The following is a 20785-nucleotide window of genomic DNA, read 5'->3' as shown; positions in this document are numbered from 1 at the left end:
GTGTGTGTGTGGGAGGGTCTGGGTGTGTGTGTGGGGGGGGGGGGGTCTGGGTGGGTGTGTGTGTGGGGGGGTCTGGGGGTGTGTGTGTGTGTGGGGGGGGGTCTGGATGTGTGTGTGGGGGGGGTCTGGGTGTGTGTGTGGGGGGGGGTGTGTGTGGGGGGGTCTGGGTGGATGTGTGTGTGTGTGTGGGGGGGTCTGGGTGGATGTGTGTGTGTGTGGGGGGGTCTGGGTGGATGTGTGTGTGTGTGGGGGGGTCTGGGTGGATGTGTGTGTGTGTGTGTGGGGGGGTCTGGGTGGATGTGTGTGTGTGTGGGGGGGTCTGGGTGGATGTGTGTGTGTGTGGGGGGGTCTGGGTGGATGTGTGTGTGTGTGGGGGGGTCTGGGTGGATGTGTGTGTGTGTGGGGGGGTCTGGGTGGGTTCAGTCATGGTGTTGATAGTCAGTTATTGACAGGGTTCCCCCCCCCCTTCAGAGCCATGACAACATCTATGACGACCCGTACCAGCCAGAGCTGCAGGAGCCGCCCCCCTCCTCCGGAGGGGGCGGGGGGCGGAGGCGCAGGGGGCGAGACCACTTTGCCACCATCCGTACGGCGTCGCTGGTGACGCGACAGATCCAGGAGCACGAGCAGGGCTCCGCCCTCAGGGAGCAGATGTCTGGGTAGGACACGTGATGTCATCATTATGCCTCAGGCTCCGCCCTCAGGGAGCAGATGTCTGGGTAGGACACGTGATGTCATCATTATGCCTCAGGCTCCGCCCTCAGGGAGCAGATGTCTGGGTAGGACACGTGATGTCATCATTATGCCTCAGTCAGGGATGAAAGCAGTGTGCTGGTGCCTCAGAATGCCCGCTAGATGGAAAGCAAACTAATGTTGGAATACCTCGTAAACACCATATAAAAGGTGACTGCTAGCTTAACGTTAGCCAGGGCTCGACATTGACTTTATGAGGCACTTGTCCTTTGGACAAGTACATTAACGTTTCACTTGCCCATGCACAAGTCACTTGTCCGGGTAAAGACTGATAAATATATACATATATATTTTTGTGTTGACGTTAGCTAGTGTCGGCAGCTGTGTACCTTTCAAGCATTAGCAGCATTTGTATCGGTTAAATGTATGGAGTTAAATATCAGCTAATATTCAACTGTAAAGTATATACACCTTAAGTAAGTATCCCTTTAAAAGGAACATTCAGTAGCAAAATCCATTATATAATTTTTTTATATATACAATTTGGATACAGTATAAGTTTAGCTAGCTTGCAAATAGTGAGGATAGCCTACCGAAGTTGTTAGCCAATGTTTTTAGCGATGCTAGCTAACGTTAGTTTGCTAGCTGTATATAACATTTCACTGGGTCTTGATTTACTGAAATTATTATGAAATGTTATGTTCTACTAGCCATTTGCCTACTTTAGTAAGTCACAGTATTTCCAAGCCCTGATAGTGTAACTGAGACGACAGTAAATAATTCCTCTTTCAAGTAATAAGCCCCCGTTCAAGTGTTGAGCATTAAATTAGATGCATGGTCTTTAGAGATCTTGGAACAAAGCCATTTTTTTGTGTTTTGCTAATGCAGAATTCTGTAAAATAAAATCGGTAAAATAGACGTAATGAATGGCACATAACGTGAACATGGCATTTTATTTAGTTTGAGTTTGAACTTGACAAGTTACAATAAATAACAAGCCATGTTACTTCAAAAAAATCCACTTGTCCCGGACAAGCGGACAAGCCTTAATGTCGAGCCCTGTGTTAAATAATTCCTCCTAGTCTAAGAGCCCCAGTGTGTGACTGGCGGATGTGTGTGCAGGTACAAGCGCATGCGGCGTCAGCACCAGAAGCAGCTGATGGGTCTGGAGAACAAGCTGAAGGCCGAGATGGACGAGCACCAACTGAGACTGGACAAGGAGCTGGAGACCCAGAGGAACAGCTTCTCTGGAGAGGGAGACAAGCTGAGCAAGAAGCACCTGGCCATCCTGGAGAAGGAGGTGAGGAGGGAGGGGGGCAGGGAGGGGGGGGAGAGAAGGAGGCAGGGAGGAATAGGTGGAGGAGGGATAGAGGGTTCTAGTGGTTCTGATGGTTCTGTGTTCCAGACCAAGGCGGCACTGGCGGAGGAGAAGAAGTTCCAGCAGCACATCCTGGCCCAGCAGAAGAAGGAGCTGAGCAGCCTGCTGGACAACCACAAACGCCTGTACCGCCAGCGCAAGGAGCAGCTCAAGGAGGTAACCCCTGACCTCTAGCCCTGTCCTCTAGCCCTGACCTCTTGCCCTGACCTCTTGCCCTGACCTCTAGCCCTGACCTCTAGCCCTGACCTCTAGCCCTGGCCCTGACCTCTTGCCCTGACCTCTTGCCCTGACCTCTAGCCCTGACCTCTTGCCCTGACCTCTTGCCCTGACCTCTTGCCCTGACCTCTAGCCCTGACCCTAACCTCTAGCCCTGACCTCTAGCCCTGACCTCTAGCCCTGACCTCTAGCCCTGACCCTGACCTCTAGCCCTGACCCTGACCTTGTACCCCTGCAGGAGCTGAGTGAGAACCAGTCGACCCCCAAGCGTGAGAAGCAGGAGTGGCTGGTGCACCAGAAGGAGTGTCTGCAGCAGCTGCAGGCGGAGGAGGAGGCGGGGTTGCTACGGAGACAGAGGCAGTACTACGAGCTGCAGAGCCGACAGTACAAAAGGAAGATGCTGCTGGCCAGACAGAACCTGGAGCAGGACCTGCTGAGAGAGGTGCGCACACACACACACACACACACACACAGCAGGAGTGTGTAGTGTGGCCGCACCTCTCACCCTCCTCCTCCTCCAGGACCTGAACAAGAAGCAGACCCTGAAGGACCTGGAGTGTGCCATGCTCCTGCGGCACCACGAGTCCACCCAGGAGCTGCAGGCGCGCCAGCTGGCCTCGGTGCAGCGCACACGGGCCGAGCTCATCCGCACGCAGCACCAGACTGAGCTCACCAACCAGATGGAGTACAACAAGCGGCGCGAGCACGAACTCAGACAGAAACACGCCGTGGAAGTCCGCCAGCAGCCCAAGAGTCTCAAAGTGAGTCAGACCTCCGAGTCCCTGGAGGAGGGGGAGGACCCAGGAGCCGGGGGGGAGGGGGAGGAGGTGGTGTATGAATGTGTATCAGAGGAAATGAAGGAAGGAGGCGAGGAGCTGGATGAAGGAGAGGAGGGCGGAAGTGTGGAAGTTGGAATAGGAGAGGTTAGAGAGATGACTGGAGATGGAGGGAAGGAGGAGGAAGGCTGTGGAGATGTTCCGAGTTCCTCTACTACAGAGACTGAGGTGGAGAAGGAGGGAGAGACTGAGGTGGAGGAGGAGGGAGAGAGAGAGGTGGAGGAGGATGAGGAGCAGAGAGGAGTGAAGGGGGGGCTGAGGGAGGTGGAGGGGGGGCTGTGGGAGGAAGAGGAGGGTGGAGAGACCGATACTGATGAAGAGGAGGGCCTTCAGGAAGAGGGCAGGGGCGTGGCTGACGGCTGTCCGTCAGAGGTAAGCTCCTCCCCCTCCCTGGAAAGGAGGAGTGTCCGTCAGAGACAGATGGATGACCTGTCAGAGTTCTACTTCCCAGACACCCTGGAGGAGCTGGACACTCCTCCCCAGCCTCCCTCCCCTCCCCCCGTCCTCTCCTCCATCCCCTCTTTCTTCTCTCACGCCATCTGCCTCCTCCTCTCCCTGTCTGCTGCCGCCCAACCCTCCATCCTCACCCTCCTCCTCCTCACCATCTTCCTCCTCTCCCTCCGCCGCTCCCCTCCCCTGCCCTCGCTGGCCTCGCTCCTCCTCTCCTCGGAGCTAGCCCTCCTCGCCCTCTTCTTCTCCTACCTCTTCCTGCGCTCGCTCTGCTCGCTCTCCTTGTCCTCCTACCTGTCTCTCTCCCTGTGGGGCTGCGGCCTGTTCAGCCTGGCCCTCTCTGTGAGCCTGGGGCTCTACTACGTCCCCGTAGCCCTGATCTCAGCCTCCCTGCTCAGCTCGCCCTCCCTCTTCCTGTCCCTGTACCTGCTGGTGGTGCTGGTGGTGCGTCCGGCCCGCGTCTTCCTCCAGGGCGCCCCCCGCAGGCTGAGCCGTCTGTGGATGCGCATCCTGTTCCGCCTCCCCCGCCCCCTGTTTGCCGTGTACCAGTCAGTCCTGGGGGGGCAGGCGGAGCGCAGCCTCTACGACATGTTCCCCAAGGCCGGCCGCAACTGGGGTGTGCGGCAGTCTAGGATCCCCGTGCCCCTGCAGAGCCTGCCCCCAGACTACCAGGCCTGCCGCCGGCCCCCCTCTCCCCTGGCCCTGGCCCTGCTCTGGGCACGTCGCTTCCTCCGCCGGCCCCTGGGGGTGCTGGCAGACCTGGCTAACTCCATGGTGCTGCGCGTGGCCGGCCGGGTCCTGGGAGAGCTGCCCCCTCGCTGCCTGCTGGGCCTGAGAGCCCTGGGCCTGCTGAGGGAGGAGAGGCCCAGCCGCCTGCCTCGCCTGCTGCCTCGCCACGAGCGGAAGAGGAGGGAGAGGGAGAGGCAGAGCAGGGAGAGGCAGAGGAGGGAGGAGAGGGGGAGCAGAGGAGAGGAGGGGAGATGGGAGTGTGGGCTGAGGAGATCTCAGTCTGGGAAGAGTGTCAGGCGCAAGGTCAGACCCTGGAGATGAGAGGAGGAAGTGTGTGTGTGTGTGTGGGGGGGCGGGGGATCCATCCTTCATCATCCAAACTTTGTTTGTCATTATCTGGGGGCCATATTGTTGTACCACACTGTTCTTGGTCACCCAGCCGACCAGCCCCATGCCTGGTTACACTGGGAGCGCTTAACCCTGTGCACATGGCCATATCTGATTGGCTGTTGAGGACTGTGTTGCCAAAGCTGCATCACGCTTGTACAACACACAGAGAAGGGCCAGACTTTTTCACTATTGTGCTTTTTGTAAAAGTTTTTTACATTTTCTTTTACTATAATTTTTGTTCTTAATTCTAAAGACGATATGTTTGTGGTTATTGTTCAGACCATGTTTGTGCAATCTTTTTAAATATTTTGTATAAGATTTCTAAAAGTCTTGTTGGGCTGTGTTAGCACGTGGCTATCACAGGGGGTGCTGAGTGATCGCTGTCGTGCCGATAATGGCCACAAACCTCCAGCTCTGGAGGAACACTAATGATCCCCCGGGGACGGGGGACAGCGGGGGCCAGGCCAGCGGGGTGCGGGGGACAGGCCAGCGGGGTACGGGGGGCAGCGGGGGCCAGGCCAGCGGGGTACGGGGGGCAGCGGGGGACAGGCCAGCGGGGTAGGGGGGGCAGCGGGGGCCAGGCCAGCGGGGTACGGGGGACAGGCCGACGGGGGGCAGGCCGACGGGGGGCAGCGGGGGGCAGGGCATTAGACTCCACCATTGTCCTGAAACAATGCTAACTAGGTTGACCAATCAGAGCTGTGTCCTACGCTGCAACTAAGATGAGGTGAAAACTGGAATAAAATCACCCACAGGTTGAAACCAGATGGTTCATCTCCTGCAGGGGCCACGGTGACTAAGTCCTGTATAGAGGGGGGGGGGGGGGGGTTTGAATGGGATGATGATTGTGTTGGGCCGTAACCATGACCAGACCAGAGTTCACACAGTGACTGCCACATGACTTATTGCTCTAAAAGCAATAACCCTATCATGATTTACCATGTAAACTTTCTTTTATTAGTGTCCTTGAGGTGAATATATAGCAGTTGTCTGCTTAAAGTATTTACATAAGTGTTTATATTCAAAAATATATTGTATTAAGTGATGTGCTCCGTATATGTGAAGCTATAGATGGAAAGGATTTTATGATTATAATTTAACTGGGATTATATAATACAGTTAAATATATCTGAAGACAATCTTTTGGGGGAAATATGCAATAGTAAATCAAATCCAAAGATTTTTGGGAAATGTTGAACGTGTCCCTGTAAAGACATTGTAAACTCTGAAGTGATAATCCCTGTCAAACACAAGTTTGTCCTAGTTCCCAAAAATATATATTTTCAGCGTTCAGTGAGTGTTTATACTTGAAGGATTTTTAAACACGGTTCAAAATCTTGGCTGAAAATGTGAGATGTTCATGTGTTGACGTGTTTCAGTTCTGCTGAAGGAACAGGTTTGATTCAGAAGTTTTGCTAATGCCCAATAAAAATGAAAATTATTTAGTTTACAGAATAGATATACAAAGTATCAGAATACTTTTGATATAGAAAAAAAACATTAAATATATTATTATAAGTGCAGGAATACTACTTTAAACACAAGTTCTTCAGAAAGTTGTCCCCTTTCACAGTAGAGCTTTGCTCATGGAAGGGGATGTATTCTGGTGGAGAGAGGGAGCATCTCTGTCTCTCTCTCTGCCTTTCTCCCTTCTCCCCTCCCCTCTTTCTCTCCCCCTCTCTCTGCCTCTACCCTTCTCCCCTCTTTGTCTCCCCTTCCCTCTCCTTCCCTCTCTCCCCCTCCCTCTGCTCTGCATGTTAACCAGGGAGCAGTAGGTGGTATCTTTCTGGGTGTGCTGCATGCAGGGCAGGTTAGTGGGGAGCTTCCTGACCCGGTCTAGTTTGTCTTTACCACAAGCATCTGTATGTTCCCCCAAAACTCAATTATAACTTGTTCACCCTGGTGTGTTATTTGAATGTAATTTATCATTTTCAAATTGTTTGTGTGTTCCATTATGAGTTGTGTTCCATTATTGTACCTTTTGTTTTTTGTTTACATTTGTTTGTTATATGTCTTGTGTGCGTTTGCATTTCTACATAGTTTTATCACACGTTTTATATGAGTGTTTAATACTTGCAGTAATGCCAGTACTATGTAGTTTGGCGGCCATCTTGTCAGCATTTCACCCTAGTCTGTGTGTTGCAGTAGTATGCACTATGTGAGTGGAAGCATAAGAAATATGTTGTCATACTTTACACATTTCTCCATATTTTCTCTGCACAGAAAATATTACAGAAATAAATTATTTTTTGTTGAATTCATCGTCTTGTTCATTTTTATAATTTAAGTCTTTGTTCTCCATTACTCCTCAACACACTCTCCCCCCTTCCTCCCTCATCATCTCAGCCTCCCCCCCTTCTTAGACACCTGGGAACCTAAGTATGGCTCAGGTCAGGTGACAGGGCAGGTGACTGTAAGGTGACAGGTCTGGTGACACAAGGTTATGAAAATGAATTATCCAAGGATCAAATGAGCTGCTGCGAGGGGGAATATACCCTCCAGGACCCTCCATATTAGACACAACGTACCTACATTTCATCAAGTACATTACAGTTAACTAAATCGCCTGCCAACCATTATAAAAATACCCACCCCAGCCTCTCAGCCTGTGTGTGTCTCCTCCAGCCTCTCAGCCTGTGTGTGTCTCCTCCAGCCTCTCAGCCTGTGTGTGTCTCCTCCAGCCTCTCAGCCTGTGTGTGTCTCCTCCAGCCTCTCAGCCTGTGTGTGTCTCCTCCAGCCTCTCAGCCTGTGTGTGTCTCCTCCAGCCTCTCAGCCTGTGTCTCCTCCAGCCTCTCAGCCTGTGTGTGTCTCTTCCAGCCTCTCAGCCTGTGTGTGTCTCCTCCAGCCTCTCAGCCTGTGTGTGTCTCCTCCAGTCCAAGGAGCTGCAGATCAAGCGTCAGTTCCAGGACACGTGTAAGATCCAGACCAGGCAGTACAAGGCCCTGAGGAACCACCTGCTGGAGAGCACTCCCAAGGCCGACCACAAGGGGGTGCTGAAGAGGCTGAAGGAGGAGCAGACAAGGAAGTTGGCCATCCTGGCCGAGCAGTACGACCACTCAATCAACGACATGCTGTCCACGCAGGCGGTGAGTCAGGCAAGCAGACCTCTCTCTCTCTGCACCGCACCCTCGTCCGGGCATGCCAGAGCAACCTTCTACCTCCTCCACCTCGACCTCCTCCACCTCTCTACCTCCCCTACCTCCTCCACCCCTCTACCTCCCCTACCTCCTCCACCTCCCCTACCTCCTCCACCCCCTCTATCTCCTCTACCTCCTCCACCTCTCTACCTCCTCCACCCCCTCTACCTCCTCCACCTCTCTACCTCCCCCACCTCTCTACCTCCTCCACGCCCTCTACCTCCTCCCCCTCTCTACCTCCTCTACCTCCCCTACCTCCTCCACCCCCTCTACCGCCTCCACCTCCTCTACCTCCTCCACCTTTCTACCTCCTCTACTTCCACCCGCTCTCTACCTCCTCCCCCTCTCTACCTCCTCCACCTCTCTACCTCCCCTACCTCCTCCACCTCTCTACCTCCCCTACCTCCTCCACCTCTCTACCTCCTCCACCCCCTCTACCTCCTCCCCCTCTCTACCTCCTCCACCTCTCTACCTCCCCTACCTCCTCCACCTCTCTACCTCCCCTACCTCCTCCACCTCTCTACCTCCTCCCCCTCTCTACCTCCTCCACCTCTCTACCTCCTCCACCTCTCTACCTCCTCCCCCTCTCTACCTCCTCCACCCCCTATACCTCCTCCCCCTCTCTACCTCCTCCACCTCTCTACCTCCTCCCCCTCTCTACCTCCTCCACCCCCTCTACCTCCTCCCCCTCTCTACCTCCTCCACCTCTCTACCTCCCCTACCTCCTCCACCTCTCTACCTCCTCCCCCTCTCTACCTCCTCCACCTCTCTACCTCCTCCACCTCTCTACCTCCTCCCCCTCTCTACCTCCTCCACCCCCTCTACCGCCTCCACCTATCCACCTCCCCTACCTCCTCCACCTCCCCTACCTCCTCCATCCCCTCTACCTCCTCCACCTCTCTACCTCTTCCACCTCCCCTACCTCCTCCATCCCCTCTACCTCCTCCACCTCTCTACCTCCCCTACTTCCTCCCGCTCTCTACCTCCTCCCCAGCTCAGCCACTCTGCCTGAAGATAGAACCATGTGCTAACCGAGGGCAATCCGCCCTCCTTCCTTCCCTCCGCCCTTCCCCTCCCTCCTCCCTTCCCTCCGCCCTTCCCTCCTCCCTTCCCTCCTCCCCTCCCTCCTCCCTTCCCTCCTCCCTTCCCTCCTCCCTTCCCTCCTCCCTTCCCTCCTCCCCTCCCTCCACCCTTCCCTCCTCCCCTCCCTCCTCCCTTCCCTCCTCCCTTCCTTCCTTCCCTCCTCCCCTCCCAGCTGTCAGCTGTGTCCTTGCTTGCTCCTGTGTCCTGGTGTTTAAGCCCCAGGTCACCCTGCTCTCTGTATTAGCAGTTCCCACCAGGCCACCTCTGCCCACATACACAGATCCACATTACCCTGTCTCCACTCAGACTAACAGCAACAGCATTAAATACATGCAAATCCACCATATTTATAAAAAGACGATTTATTTACCAGACAAATTACATCCCTCCACTGTTTAACAATATATATAGTATAGCATGTTGGGATCCTTGTTCACCTTTGAATACAAATATTACGATCAGACCACAGCTCATCACCTTGTAGACATCTGACCTGCTCAGGGTTAGAGATGCTGCTCTCCTTAGGGGGAGGACATAAAACCCTCTGCTCCTCCTCGCCTCCTTATCTCCTGCCTCTCCTCCTCCTCTCCTCCTTACCTCCTGCCTCTCCTCCTCCTCTCACCCTCTCCACTTCCTCCCTGTCCTCCTCCTCTCTCCTCATCAATGGGACTGACATCTCACACAAACAACCGGTCAGCTTGACTTACGGCCCCGCCCTTCCTCCTGTCTGTCCTCAGTTGCGATTGGACGAGACCCAGGAAGCAGAGTACCAGGTGCTGCGGATGCAGCTGCAGCAGGAGCTGGAACTGCTGAACGCCTATCAGAGCAAGATCAAGATCCACACCGACTCCCAGCATGATAGGGAGGCCAGGGACCTGGAGCAGAGAGTGTCCATCCGCCGGGCGCTGCTGGAGCAGAGGGTACGACCGGGGGGGGATGGGGCGCTGCTGGAGCAGAGGGTACGACCGGGGGGGATGGGGCGCTGCTGGAGCAGAGGGTACGACCGGGGGGGGATGGGGCGCTGCTGGAGCAGAGGGTACGACCGGGGGGGGGATGGGGCGCTGCTGGAGCAGAGGGTACGACCGGGGGGGGATGGGGCGCTGCTGGAGCAGAGGGTACGACCGGGGGGGGATGGGGCGCTGCTGGAGCAGAGGGTACGACCGGGGGGGGGTGGGGCGCTGCTGGAGCAGAGGGTACGGACCGGGGGGGGATGGGGCGCTGCTGGAGCAGAGGGTACGACCGGGGGGGGATGGGGCGCTGCTGGAGCAGAGGGTACGACCGGGGGGGGATGGGGCGCTGCTGGAGCAGAGGGTACGACCGGGGGGGGATGGGGCGCTGCTGGAGCAGAGGGTACGAACCGGGGGGGGATGGGCCCTGCTGGAGCAGAGGGTACGACCGGGGGGGGATGGGGGATGGGAGTGTCTGTGTTTGGTACTTCTTGTAGCAGGTCCTGCTCCAGGTTGTGTGTGTGTGAGATACACATGAGCCTGTACACCTGGCTGCAGCATCCTCAGCTCACCACAGGGGGCAGACCAGCCAGGCTCACACTGTGATGTTGTTGTTGTTTAGATCGAGGAGGAGATGCTGTCCCTGCAGAACGAGCGCTCTGAGAGGATCCGCACCCTGCTGGAGCGGCAGGGCCTGTGAGATCGAGAGCTTCGACTCTGAGAGCATGCGTCTGGGCTTCAGCAACATGGCGCTCACTGGCATCCCCAGCGAGGCCTACCCCAAGCAGGGCTACGGCCCCCCGGGTCCCCCCGGCCCCCCGCTCCGCCAGTCACTGGAGCCATGGGGGCCATGCCCCCAACGCCCCCGCCTCCAGCCAGCCCCACTCCCCGCCCGCAGCGGGGGGAGCAGGGGGGAGGCTCCTCACACGGCGTGGGCGTGATGGGGGAGGGAGGGGAGGGAGGGGAGGGAGGGGAGGGAGGCGCACCACTCGTCTCGCTCCTCGGCCTCCTCCTCCTCCTCCTCGTCCTCCTCTTCCTCTCACCACCACCGCCACCACCTCCCTCAGCACTACCACCACCAGAGCACACCCCAGCTATACCGCGAGCGGGAGAGAGAGAGGGAGCGTGAGAAGGAGCGGGAGAGGGAGTGGGCGGGGGGGGTCCGGGGCTCCTCCGGGGGTGACCTGGCACACCCCCACCCTCACCCCTTCTCCCACCACCTGCCCTCCCGCGCCTCCTCCCAATCCCTGGCCATGCTGCCCCCCCCGCCCCCTGCCCCCCCCTCTGTCTCCGGCCCCTCCTCCTCCTCTTCCTCCTCCTCCTCTTCGCAGGGGGGGGTGTACGGCGGGGGGCTGGGGGTGCGGGGGGGCCCCAGCCTCATGGCCCTGAGAAACAGCCCCCAGCCCCTGCGGAGGACGGCGTCTGGAGGGGGGGCCCGGGGGGGGCGGGGGGCAGCGACGGGGTCCTCAGCAGAAGCACCTCCGTCACCTCACACATCTCCAACGGCTCCCACCTGTCTTACTCCTAGAGGGAGGGGAGGGAGGAAGAGGGGATGGAGGGAGGGGGAGAAGGGGAGGGATTAAGGGGGGGAGGGAGAGAAGGGGAGGGATTAAGGGGGGGAGGGGGAGAAGGGGAGGGAGAGTATAGTGTCTCACTAGAGAGAGAAGTGAGGCTAAACCTTAACAGTCTAGGAGGGAGGGCTGTAACGAGGGAGGAATGTAAAGAGCTGTCCTACCAGAGAGAGGGAGGTTTAGCAGGCAGGTGTTTTCTGTTTTCACCTCTGCTCAAGCAGGAAGGAAGTGAAGGAAAACTCTTCTTCTGTGGTTCCAAGAGAGACAGTTAGCCCAGTCTTCTTCTTCTATGATGTTCTATGTTGGAATGGAGGACGAGAGAGATGGAGGAGAGGGCGGAGGTGAAGACAGAGGCCCGTGCGTTGTGTGTGTGTGTAGTGTGTAGCGTGTAGTGTCCTGAGGAGGAGGAGTGCTGGCGTGGGGAGACAAGGACACGTTTGGGAAAGTAGCTTCCCAGTAAAAAACACTTTGTTTGCTGTTAGTTGAGTTGTTTTGGTTCATTTTGTAAAAGTGTAAAAGAACAAGAACAAGTGAAGAAACATCACCGATGCCTTTAAGGGTCTTAAAGGGATGTTCTGTAATGTCTTTATTTGATAACTGCAAGGTAATTATGATACTGTATGTACAAGAATATGATGAGACAGTGGAATGTTTCTAAAGGCAACAGCCTTGGTGTATTCAAACAACCTCCTGGAAGGGACAGAGACATGTTGAAAAAATAATACAAAAAAATGAGCTTTCCTTCATCCATGACATAATCTTGAGCATCTTTAAAATGACATAGTTGTGTTTGGGAGCATGAGCTGTGTTCAACATGTAAACAAACACATCTGACATGTTCTAGTACCTGTGCTGCAAGCATCACTCACATTCAAACACATCTGACATGTTCTAGTACCTGTGCTGCAAGCATCACTCACATTTCAAACCCATCTGACATGTTCTAGTACCTGTGCTGCAAGCATCACTCACATTTCAAACCCATCTGACATGTTCTAGTACCTGTGCTGCAAGCATCACTCACATTTCAAACCCATCTGACATGTTCTAGTACCTGTGCTGCAAGCATCACTCAACATTTCAAACCCATCTGACATGTTCTAGTACCTGTGCTGCAAGCATCACTCACATTTCAAACCCATCTGACATGTTCTAGTACCTGTGCTGCAAGCATCACTCACATTTCAAACACATCTGACATGTTCTAGTACCTGTGCTGCAAGCATCACTCACATTTCAAAACACATCTGACATGTTCTAGTACCTGTGCTGCAAGCATCACTCACATTTCAAACACATCTGACATGTTCTAGTACCTGTGCTGCAAGCATCACTCACATTTCAAACACATCTGACATGTTCTAGTACCTGTGCTGCAAGCATCACTCACATTTCAAACACATCTGACATGTTCTAGTACCTGTGCTGCAAGCATCACTCACATTTCAAACACATCTGACATGTTCTAGTACCTGTGCTGCAAGCATCACTCACATTTCAAACCCATCTGACATGTTCTAGTACCTGTGCTGCAAGCATCACTCACATTTCAAACCCATCTGACATGTTCTAGTACCTGTGCTGCAAGCATCACTCACATTTCAACCCATCTGACATGTTCTAGTACCTGTGCTGCAAGCATCACTCACATTTCAAACCCATCTGACATGTTCTAGTACCTGTGCCTGCAAGCATCACTCACATGTCCCACATTTTGACCTTTATTGTAAATATTTATGGGAATATTCAAATCAAAACAAATGTAATCCGTTTTATATAGTTATGAGGACGATCATAGTAATTTTGATATATTCTAATGAGTATTGAATCCCAGATTTAGAATAAGCAAGCAGACTGCATTTTTCTATCGGTGTCGATATAATCAAGACCTCCCCCAGTCTTGTTGTTGTTGTAACATTTTTCAGAATCTTATGAAACAGAAGGCCACTTTTAACACTGGAGTTAAAAAGGGTGTACCCCCCAAAAAAGATGATAAAAGATATTGGTTTGTCAGGTATGGTGTGTGTTACAGGTAATTAATGATTATTAATAATGAACCATTAATAATTGTTAATGATTTATGTATGTCAGTGTGTTGAGCGGTATACAGTCTAGTTACATTGCCACTTTTGTAGATGAAAAACAAACTGCATTTTAGAAGAGTGACTTGTACACCCCACTGAGAAGAAGCCATCTGGGAACAGCTACGTCCAGCCCCCCTCCCCCGGCCCCCTCCCCCAGCACCCTCCACCATCCCCCGGCCCCCTCCCCCCAGCACCCTCCACCATCCCCCGGCCCCCTCCCCCAGCACCCTCCCCCAGCACCCTCCACCATCCCCCGGCCCCCTCCCCCAGCACCCTCCCCCAGCACCCTCCACCATCCCCCGGCCCCCTCCCCCAGCACCCTCCACCATCCCCCGGCCCCCTCCCCCAGCACCCTCCCCCGGCCCCCGCCCACTGGGTCATCCCAGTGTGGAGCTGCTGGGTCGGGGGAGGGAGGTCTGGCTGGGGGGCACCATGGAAGGTGCTCTTGCCCCCCCTGGTGCTGCCCCCCCTGGTGCTGGCCCCCCTGGTGCTGGCCCCCCTGGTGCTGGTCCCCCTGGTGCTGGTCCCCCTGGTGCTGGTCCCCCTGGTGCTGGTCCCCCTGGTGCTGGTCCCCCTGGTGCTGGTCCCCCGGCACAGCTTTCAAACTACACACATCAGGAAGGAGCCTGACATCCCATGGGGGTTCTGAACCATGGTCCTCTGGAAGAGCGCCCTCTGCAGGGGCAGAGGCTTCCTGCTCGGGAGAAACACCAGTGCATGCATATCTCCTTCTAAACATCTGGTGTTGGAGGAATGGAAGATTTTAAATGCCCATACAGACATGCCCATTTCTGTGTGTGTGTGTGTGTGGGGGGGGGGGGGGGGGGGGGGGGGTTGTTATCTGTTAGGACAGTAGGAACAGCTCAGTTCCTTTGTCACCTGTATGAAGAGGCAGGAAAGATTCTGACACCATGTGGACTGTATTGTGTGTGTTTTGTCAAGGGGACATTTTGATTCAATACTTAAACCTTATTAAATATTCAAATCAAGCCATTCCAAGCTTGTGGGGAGGAAAGAGGGGGTCTTTATAATCTGTTGAACAAAAGAGGGTAAAGTGATTTAAAAAAATAAATTGATATTAACACGTGATCTTGTGTTTTATTTTAGAGTTTTATTCATCTTGTGAGAGCGTTAAATATGTCGACATGATTATTGTATTCATTGTCGCCTCGGATGTGGTATGGCTTTACTGTGTTTGTTGTCGTCTGTTCTATATGCGAGTCTGACATCATCGTACCTCGAGAGAATCCAGAAATGCGTCGCGCGCCGTACCCTTTAAGATGCGCTTGTCGTTTCCGTTAATGGAATGTTTTTCTCGACGTTGTAACGCGCGGCTGCCGTGGTTAAGCTCCATATAGCGATGGGAGCGAGGTCTATTTCCGACGGTCTAAAAAATACTGTAGGCTAATGCTAATTCTGTCGGCCGAAAAGCCCGAAGTAGGAAGGGGCGGAGAGGATATGCTCCATTGAGGGAGACGGAAATGAAAGGGGGTGTCCAACGAGAAATACCATCCCTTTAAGAGCAACTGGGACATAGCGGTGCGAGAAAAGGAGAGGAGGGGGAGAAGAAAGAGGAATTAAAAAAGAAAAGGAAGAAAGAGACAGGGAGGGAGGAGGGAGAGCGAGCGATAAAAAAAGAAAGATGACATCCTCGTAATAGAACAGCCGAGGTGGAGCGAGAGGCAGCGGCCCGGCGCGAGCGCTCTTCGCCAGGGTCAGGGCTCGAATCCAACAACGAGGCTTCGACAAACACCCCACTGGCCTATTGGGGGAAATCGGAAAAATAGATTCATAAATTAAAAGCATGGACTGCTGCTATTTCAAATGCGTTTATTATAACACTGATACTAGTTATTATGTGTAAAGTGCATTTATTACATTTGAGATGTATTGTGTTTGACTAAGGTTGTAGAAATAACATAGATTTTTTGGCGCAAAGATATTTTATTTGACTGTCATTAGTGTTGTCATATATGCGATTCTAAATCCTTACAGTGAATAAATTAAAGTTAGAAACCAAAGTCTAAGACAAATAGGGCACCATTGCAGCTGGCCAGTTTCACTCTCAGTCAGTCTTTTGGAGCTAAACCGAAACGCCTGCGTGAATTTTAATTGCTTGAATACCTCAGTGAGAAAAAAATATTTTTGCGAACTGCATTTTTGATACCTGCACGTTATTTTCGGATAGTCTAGAAACCTACTATTTTGCTGCACCTGAATAGCCAATAGACGAGTTTTCAGCCCCTCGTCAACAGGGCTATTAAAAGAATGCCAACGGTTCGCCCTCGTGTCTCTATCAGGATTACTTAGCTGAGTTTATACTCCTCATCACTGGCGCAAAATGGATGCTGCGTGGAGCAATTTCCTCTTCCAGGTAAGCGCTCCTAAGCGACCACTAGCCGTGTGAGTGTGTGTGCCCACAGAGGGCCAGGCCAGGCCAGCGGCGCTTAGCCTCGCTGCTTTGACATGTTGTTCCAGTGTGTCTCCTGGAGCGGAGGGGCAGACCAGTGTCTTCTGTTTACGTTTGGCGACGGCCCTGTGTTTATTCCTGCAGAATACTCCCACCCAAAACCAGGATGGAAACCTCCAATCAGAGCTGCTACCGGTGCACACGAGCTCCCCCCAGACCCCTCCCCCGGAGCACATGGGCCAGCCCCCCTCCACCGTGGACACTGCCGCCCTCAGCGAGGAACCCACACCAGGTGAGAACGGAGTTAGCATTTTGCTAAGTGTGCATTACGACGAAATCCCTTGTTATGTTTGCCCACCCAGCCACACCCAAACAACACGAGTGTTGAGTGTCTTCATACAAGGTGGTGTTTTTGATGAGGGATGTTTTGTACACAATGCCACATCTACGGAGTTACTGTTCATAACTGATGATGCGACTGTTGTATTTCCGCCCTTGCCCCCCCCTCCGTCACACCCTCTCCCTACTTACCTCTCTCCCTCACCCCAACTCTTTCACCCCCTTCTCCCCCCCCACCCCCCCCCCCCCCCCTCCAGTGAAGACAGCGTCCCGCCCCGCCCGCGTGCCCCACATCTGTGGCATCTGCAGCAAGCAGTTCAAGAACAACTACAACCTGCGGCGGCACCAGTCGGTCCACACCGGGGTACGCATGAAGGGCAGGGCGCCCGGGCAGCCGCAGGGGGCCAAGGAGGGGGGGGCCAGCTCCTCGCCGCTGGCTGGGGGGAGGACAGAGAGACACCCGGTCCCCCTCTCCCTGCTCCACCTCTCCATCCCTCCCCCTCTCCCCCCTCCTGGCGTCCTGGCCCCCCAGCAGACCTCTCTGGGTAGTCAGGCTGGCGACGGCGTTGCCATGGCGAGCGTAGTGGCTAGCGTTAACAACCCCCACGGTCCTCCTGCTGCTGTTGTCATGGCCGCCGGGGCGACAGGACAGGTGGGTGAGGGCTGTGTGGAGATCAAGTTCTCCAGGTTCTCCAGGTTCTCCGGGGTCCTGTGGGAGACCCGGGGTTCCCCTGCATGTGGTCCCCTGGCCTGCTGGACAGGGTGACTGGAGGTCTGATGCAGCACAGAACCACGTTTTCTGTGCTTGTAGAAAAGCCTTGTTGTTTCAGTTTAGGCAATTTAGCATGTTGGAATAGATTTTCTAGACGGACGTTTCAATCTGGCAGTAGCCTACTCAGATCTGTCATTTTTACTCAGCTGCATGAGTACTGTAAGTTTGTCCTCTCTCTGTGTGTCCCTGTCCCTCCCTCTCTCAGCGTCCGGCTAACCCCAACCCTAACCCGGTGCGTAAGAACCATGCGTGTGAGACGTGTGGGAAGGCCTTCCGGGATGTGTACCACCTGAACCGCCACCGGCTGTCCCACTCGGACGAGAAGCCCTTCTCCTGCCCGGTGTGCCAGCAGCGCTTCAAGAGGAAGGACAGGATGAGCCACCACGTCCGCTCCCACCAGGGTGGCGTGGAGAAGCCCTACGTCTGCCCTCACTGCTCCAAGGCCTTCTCCAGGTCAGCTACACCTCATGCAGCACTGAAGGAACAAGTTCCTACCTTGACCTCATACACCTGAACAAAAAGGGGGGGGGGGGGGGGGGGGGAGAGGTAGGTAGGGAGAGAGGGAGGAGAGGGGGGAGGAGGAGAGACGTGACAGGTCGATTGAGGTCAGAGTAAACATCCTGTGAGGTCAGAGTAAACATCCTGTTAGGTCAGAGTAAGCATCCTGTGAGGTCAGAGGTGGAGAAGATAGCTCAGCTCAGAGGAACAACTTATCTCTTTCCTGTCTAGCTTCAAGTTTATTATCCATCTCTAACAAGTAAAAGTCATGCGGTGTTCTTCATCCTGATCCTCTTGAATGTCTCCTAGCGACCTATCCTGAATCAAATGTGCTTCTGCAGCTTAATGTCTACACGAAGAATTCAAGGACAGCCATGTATCCCTTGGTGTGTGTGAGAGAACCTGGTTGTGTTGCTGAGATGTGATGATGTGATGCGGTTGTGTTTCTCTCTCCAGGCCTGACCACCTCAACAGCCACGTCAGACAGGTCCACTCCTCCGAACGACCCTTCAAGTGTCCGGTACTTGATGTTTGTGCTTTTTAATTTCCTTTTACACTTCAGAACACTGTTATCATCATCCCAAGACAGCCATCACGTGCTTCTCTAATACCTTAACCTTGCTGTCAGATGTATTAGCATGTTAGCATCAGCTACGCTAGCAATCTACTCCACAGGCTGCAGGAGTTACCCTCCATCTGTGTGTGAAGTGACAACAGCTCGTTCCTCATCACTCTGTCTGTTCAGACGTGCGAGTCCAGCTTTGCCACGAGGGACCGCCTCCGGGCTCACATGATTCGTCACGAGGAGAAGGTCCCCTGTCACATCTGTGGAAAGCTCCTATCAGCAGCCTACATCACAGATCACATGAGGGTGCACAACCAATCACAGCACCACGCCTGTCATCTCTGTAACCGCAGTGAGTGTCGCAATGGGTTTACAAATAATTCATAAGGCATCATGGATGTTTATATATATATAAAGTTTAAATCTTCCTTTTTAAGGAAGCTTATGCAGAAACATTAAGGCTTACTTTTTAACTTACGGTGCTACAGTCAACTATGCACTTATGATCCTTTATTATCTGCTGTGCTTTAAACATACAGTATCTGTGTGTTCCTGTGAGTAGAACGAGTCTGCTGAACGATGCTAATGGAAAAGGTGTCTTGAAGCAACTCCTCTGTACTGTTAGAGATCCAGAGATCTGCTCACTCATCTTGTCCCCCCTCCACAGGCTTCACCACGCTCACCTACCTTCGCGTCCACGCCCAGAAGCACCACGGCCAGGAGTGGAAGGAGGGAGCGGGGGGGTTTGGGGGCACGGCCGCCGGGGGGGTCCTGGTGTGCCAGCTATGTGGGGTGCACTGCAAGACCCCCACCCAGCTGCAGGGCCACATGGGGACCCACAGCAGCAGCCAGGCAGCACCCAGCCCGGCCACCTCCAGCCCGGCCAGCAGCTCGCTGGCCAGCATGGTCACCACCCCCACCATCTACGTTAGTGGCAACGCCGTGGTGGACCTGCTGGTCACAGACTGCTCCAGCATCGCCCCCCAGAGCCACAGCTAGCAGACCCCTAACCTCACCCCCCTAACCCTCACCTCTAACCTCACTCCTAACCCCTCACCCCCCTAACCTCACCCCCCTAACCCTCACCTCTAACCTCACTCCTAACCCCTCACCCCTCTAACCTCACCCACTAACCCTCACCCCAGAGACCCACAGCTAGCAGACCCCTAACCTCACCACCTAACCCTCACCTCTAACCTCACTCCTAACCCCTCACCCCTCTAACCTCACCCACTAACCCTCACCCCAGAGCCACAGCTAGCAGACCCCTAACCTCACCCCCCTAACCCTCACCTCTAACCTCACTCCTAACCCCTCACCCCTCTAACCTCACCCACTAACCCTCACCCCAGAGACCCACAGCTAGCAGACCCCTAACCTCACCACCTAACCCTCAGCCCTCACCCCCCAATCCTCAGCCCCAACCTCACCCCAATCCCACAGCTAGCAGAGACCCCCCCCCATCCCAAACCTCGTGAGGAGCCAGACAGTGAGAGGGGTGGATGGGGAGAAGGTAGAGAGCGTAGGAAGAGGATGAGGACACATTTTAATGGCTGTAGGAAAACATTACTGACACTATAAAGGAACAAACATGGACCTGGTATATCGTCCTCATGTTGATGAAGTCTCACAGCCGTCAGGAGTCCAGTGAAACTGTGGTCTTGTGAACGTATACTGTATTACTCCCCCTTACTCCCCTCTCCCTCGCACTCTCTCTCAGCAGGTCTATACTGATAGAGCCCGCTCTTTCAGCAGGTCTATAAAGCCGTGTGTACTGTCTCACATCAGCCAGCTCTCATCTTAGCTCCGTGGGTTAGCTCTCGGGTGGAGTTCTCTGTAGGAAGAGGTGAAGGATGAAGAACTGTAGCAGGGTGGTGTGGAGGGTGGAGGTGTCTGAGTGGGATAGACGAGTAGAAGAGTAGAAGTCCTTCACCTGAGACCAGAGGGCTGGACTGTGTTGTCTGTGTTGACAGCGCTGCATGTGTCTGAAGAGATGGCTGGTGTTGTTTCTTACCGACAGGAGAAAGGTGTACCAGTTGGGCCTGCTTTTTAGAAGGCTACTGATCGGTTCAAGGTTCAAGCAACTGCCAATGAAGAGCGTCTAGCACCTTAAAGCGTTCAAAATGTGTTAAAATTAAGAATGTTCTGGCAAAGATCTAAATTGATTTGTTTTGTGCTGCGTCTTCCTCTCTGGGTTTAACAAACAACATGAACACTCGTACTGCTGGAGAGCCAGTGTGGACCATCACACAGAATAACCATCTGCATGAACGTAAGCTGGCTAGTAATTTGCTGTGCTTTTGAGGATGAATTTTCACTGCAAAAACGATGCTAGTGGCCCCCTTAAACTGGATTGTTTTAAAGAAATAGTGTTAATTTATTCAAATGAACTGTACCATTTTCCCTCCCTGTTTATTTGCTTGTAACTGTCATTGCCATAGTCCTCTGTTAGCGGCTGTGTGTACCATTGTGTAAACCCCTTCATTAGAGTTAGACGTGTATAGCACATAGCGTTGTGAAACGCAACTTATAATATCGCTTCCACCAGCCTGAGGAGAAATCTCTTGTGATATTTTTGGTTGTTTGACTTTTTTTGTGGTTATTGTGTGATGTCAAGGAAGGGCTTATATGGTCAAAGGTCAGGTATGATAAGCATATCCAGGAACTTGGTACTGTGTTTGATTGGG

General features: G+C 53.8%; 2 protein-coding genes across 5 annotated transcripts; both read left to right on the top strand.

Moving 5' to 3' along the window:
• The first annotated feature begins 756 nt into the window (after nt 1-756).
• On the top strand, nt 757-10815 carry LOC134031884 (serine/threonine-protein kinase TAO2-like). The gene is given in 9 exon segments (XM_062475636.1): nt 757-779; nt 1816-1993; nt 2099-2227; nt 2526-2729; nt 2809-3048; nt 7566-7778; nt 9650-9832; nt 10482-10550; nt 10552-10815. Coding segments are annotated over 9 exon segments (1473 nt in total). The 5' UTR covers nt 757-771; the 3' UTR covers nt 10801-10815.
• A 4930-nt stretch (nt 10816-15745) lies between these two features.
• On the top strand, nt 15746-19387 carry mazb (MYC-associated zinc finger protein b (purine-binding transcription factor)). Of its 4 annotated transcripts, none has more exons than XM_062475639.1 (8): nt 15746-15888; nt 16069-16216; nt 16521-16915; nt 17241-17488; nt 17990-18053; nt 18279-18450; nt 18766-19136; nt 19220-19387. In XM_062475639.1, exons 1-7 carry the CDS (start codon nt 15856-15858, stop codon nt 19095-19097), a joined length of 1392 nt encoding a protein of 463 aa, XP_062331623.1. In that variant the 5' UTR covers nt 15746-15855; the 3' UTR covers nt 19098-19136; nt 19220-19387. The 4 variants fall into 4 exon arrangements, with proteins under 4 accessions (XP_062331623.1, XP_062331621.1, XP_062331624.1 ...); XM_062475637.1 differs by having other exon boundaries at nt 17990-18062; nt 19220-19385; XM_062475640.1 differs by having other exon boundaries at nt 16521-16627; nt 17990-18062; nt 19220-19382.
• Nucleotides 19388-20785: the final 1398 nt, after the last annotated feature.

This window comes from Osmerus eperlanus, chromosome 12 (assembly GCF_963692335.1).
Source record: "Osmerus eperlanus chromosome 12, fOsmEpe2.1, whole genome shotgun sequence".
Taxonomy (NCBI): Eukaryota; Metazoa; Chordata; class Actinopteri; order Osmeriformes; family Osmeridae; genus Osmerus; species Osmerus eperlanus.
This window is presented reverse-complemented; position numbering and strand designations above follow the sequence as displayed.